Source organism: Octopus bimaculoides, chromosome 25, assembly GCF_001194135.2.
Source record: "Octopus bimaculoides isolate UCB-OBI-ISO-001 chromosome 25, ASM119413v2, whole genome shotgun sequence".
In the NCBI taxonomy this organism is placed as follows: Eukaryota; Metazoa; Mollusca; class Cephalopoda; order Octopoda; family Octopodidae; genus Octopus; species Octopus bimaculoides.
This window is the reverse complement of record NC_069005.1, coordinates 20,198,460-20,202,390: the sequence shown is the minus strand read 5'-3', so window position 1 is coordinate 20,202,390 and position 3,931 is coordinate 20,198,460. Positions and strand designations below refer to the sequence as shown.

Here is a 3,931-nt window from a genome sequence, read left to right as displayed (position 1 = left end):
GTGTTTGTGATTTTGTGTCTGTCCTCTACCACCGCTTGACAATGGGTGTTGGTGTGTTTACGTTTTTGTAACTTAGTGGTTTGGCAAAAGAGACTGATAGAATAAATACCAGGCTTTAAAAAAATGTCCTGGTAATGATTTGTTTGACTAAAAATCCTTTCAAGGTGGTACCCCAACATGGCCGCAGTTAAATTACTGAAACAAGTAAAAGATAGAAGATATATATATGGTTCTGGGTTCAGTCCCACTGTGTAGCATTTTGGCAACTGTCTTCTATAGTGTTGGGCTGACCAAAACCTTGTGAGTGGATTTGGTAGATGGAAACTGAGAGAAGCCTGTCATATATATATATATATATATATGTGTGTGTGTGTGTCTCTGTCCCCCAAACACTGTTTAACGATTGGTGTTGGTGTGCTTATGTCCCTGTAAATTAGCTGTTTGATAAAATAAGTACTAAGCTTAAAAAAATAAGTCCCGGGGTCGGTGTGTTCTACTAAAACCCTTCAAGGCAATGCTCCAGCATGGTCACAGTCAAATTATTGAAACATGTAAGAGAATAAAAGAATATTTATATATATATATATATATATATATACATACATACAAAACTGGGGCATGTAAAAAGCATCTTTTGAGCATTGGGCCTCACAGAGGCAACATGTTTGATGCAGGTGCTGCAGAACTAGCAATCTGTGCTGGTGGCATGTAAAACACACCTTTCGAGTGCTGCACTTCACGGAGGCAATGACAAATGACTGAGAACTTTGGCAATATGCTGTGCTTGAGAAAGAAGATCCATCAAGCCTAGTGAATTTGTAGTCATGGCAGTTGCTGGTGTCATGCAACTGGCACCCATGCCGGTGGCACATAAATGCACCCATTACACTCTCAGAGTTGTTGGCATTAGGAAGAGCATCCAGCTGTAGAAACCATACCAAATCAGACTAGAACCTGGTGCAGCCTTTCAGCTTACCAGCCCTAGTCAAACTGTCCAAGCCAGTATGGATGACAGATGTTAAATGATGATGATGAGGATCGTGAATATCAAGCTTTAATAGTAGATGACATTCGTTTCTGCACCACATACCAGGTTTAAGTTTATATTCGTATATCGTTATTGAAGAACATTCTTTATAATTATTATCAGGGTTGAATACAATTCGTTCCTGTTGGATTCTTCTGGATTCTCTGGGTAAATGATGTACATTTCATTCACTCAATTAAGGCTAGAGAGGAATGAGGCTAGTATGTTCCACTGGATGTGCAATGTAACTGTACATGTGCTAGTGTGTTGAGAGAGACGTTAGGCATAAGAGGAATTAGATGCAGTCTGCGAAAGAGGAGAGTGCACTGGTTTGGTCAGGTGATGCAGATGGATGTCCACAGCTCCATAAAAAAGTACTGATCCCTCAAAGTAGGTGGAACTCCTGGAAGAGGGAGACCAAAGAAGACATAGGATGAAGTATTGAAGGATGATCTCAGGACACTGAATCTTATGGAGGAGATGACAAAGGTCTGAAATATCTGGTGCCTTGCTGTACTCAAGCAGCATCCTCCACAGCAGAAGTGTTAATGCTGCTACCCTGCTGAAGGTGATTGGCCTACAAGGACCCTGTGCTGGTATCATGTGAAAAGGATCATGTAAAAACATCCAGCACACCCTGTAAAGTGGTTGGCATTAGGGAGGGCATCAGCTGTAGAAACCAGGCCGAATCAGACTGGAACCTAGTGCAGTTCTGCTTGCCAGCTCCTGTCAAATCGTGTAATCCATGCCAGCATAGAAAACAGACATTAAATGATGATCATAATGATATACTATTTGATCAACCAGACTATTGTTGTTATACATCATTGATCAGAATGTGCTTTACACCATTTTTTCTTTCAAATGATGCCACCCCATTGGCAAGGCGAGGAGGCCAGCATTCCCCTTGATTGGAAGACTTTTGGATGGCCTGGCACCATAGTGGAAGACACTTGTCCAAGGTACTGCACAGCTGGATTGAACTTGAAATTGTATGGTTGGGAAGCAAGCTTCGCAACCACATTGCTGCACCTGTTCCTAGTATTACTGTGGCTTGCCGATGTTAATATTTTTTTAGCTTAGCGGAAGTGGGTGGTAAGCTGGCAGAATCATTACCATGCTGGGAAAAATGCTTGGTGGCATTTCCTCTTACTTGAAATTTTAAGTTCAAATGCTGTCAGGGTTGATAAATTAAGTACCAGTTGAACATTGGGGTTGATGTAATAGACTTATCCCTTCCCCCAAATTGCTGGCCTTGTGCCAAAATTTGAAACCACTTTTTTTTATCATAGAGAGGTTTCTGTCGTTTAGCCCCATGCTAGCCTTAATCTAACAACAGGTGTTCGTTTCAGCTTTGATCATCCTACATTTCAATTCCAGCCATAATATATTTTAGTGTTTAACATATTTTATATTTAATACAGTAAGCATCAGGAAACCAATTAAAACTATGAGTTGAGAAAAAAGAGACAATGTTATTGTAATAGAGTGGTTCTTAATAGTGGAGGTGGTGGCAGAAGAGGGGCATCTAGTTCATCATCATCATCGTCACCACCACCACCATTTCATCATCAGCTCCACCATCACTTCATCATCATCATCATCATCATCATCAGCTCTATCATCACCCCATCATCATCATCATCTGCTCCACCATCACCATCATTGCCTTCCCAAATTTCTGCTTTTAAGTCTTTGTATAAAACCAATAATATATTGTTTTCCTTTTGTTTTGTTTTGCAGGAATCTTCCTATTGAAAAATGGGTCGCTGTAACAGTCTATATCCTATCTTCTGGCTGTGATTATCGGATTGCTGAAAACATGTTTGGTATTGCAATATCAAGTGCGCATTCGATTCTAAGGTCGGTGTGCCAGTCGATTGTGAAAGTACTCAGTAAAAAATACATTTACATTCCAAGAGGCAAGCAACTTGAAAGTGTGATTGAGAGCTTTGAGAGTCGGTGGGGCTTCCCGAACTGTGCTGGTGTGATCAATGCCACCCATGTACCAATCCTCACTCCTCAGGACAACAGCACGGACTACTACAATAGTTGTGGATGGGCGTCGATAGTACTGCAAGCTGTTGCCGACGATGAGTTCTGTTTTACCAGCATCAGCACAGGATGGCCAGGTCGTTTGCATAACATCCACGTGTTTTCAAATTCCAAAGTTTATGAACATGGAAGAAACAGTAAATTGTTTGTTCCTAAGTATCGGCAGATGGGGGACAAGGAAGTGCCAATCGTACTCATCGGGGACACACAGTACCCGTTGTTGAATTGGCTGATGGTGCCTTTTGAGGCTGGCAGCAACAGTAATGGTAGTAGTAGTAGTGGCAGAAAATTAACAGTCATGCAAAATACATTCAATAGTAGACTGGACAATGCCAACACTGTGATAGAGACCAGTTTCCGTCGTCTGAAGGGACGCTGGCAGTGTCTGCTGAGGAAGCAGATTCTTAAAATTGATAATGCCGCCCTGATCGTAGAAGCATGCTGTGTGCTGCACAACATCTGTGAGCTGAACAAAGAGCAGTTCCTAGAAGAGTGGCTGTTTGATTATCGGGGCTCGCAGTACCTGAAACAGCCAAACGAGCGCTTGGACACAGATATCTACTCTGTCGATGGTGCTTCCTCTAACATTAGACATATCTTTGGACGGTATTTCATGTCTCTTAATTATCAAACAATTCTTTGACCTGGTCAACAGGTTTCTGTGGACGGTAGAATAAGAAGAGGAGGAGGAGGGAGATATGTCCAGAGATCTTGACCAATTTAATTCAGTTCAGATATCAAATGTTTCATAGAAATTCAATTTGACATTATATTTTATTTTAAATTTCTAGAATTTTTTTATATACATACACATGTAAACTTGTGTTTGTCATGAATATTCATATATAT

At 41.0% G+C, this 3,931-nt stretch overlaps 1 protein-coding gene across 1 annotated transcript in view; it reads left to right on the top strand.

Moving 5' to 3' along the window:
- The window catches only part of LOC106872888 (uncharacterized), a 7,464-nt gene extending 3,556 nt beyond the window's left edge, over window positions 1–3,908 (top strand). The window contains exon 2 of the mRNA XM_014920044.2: window positions 2,771–3,908. Coding sequence (XP_014775530.1) covers window positions 2,771–3,725 — 955 coding nt within the window. The 3' untranslated portion in view covers window positions 3,726–3,908. The remainder of the gene's footprint in view (window positions 1–2,770) is intronic.
- The last annotated feature ends 23 nt before the right edge of the window (window positions 3,909–3,931 follow it).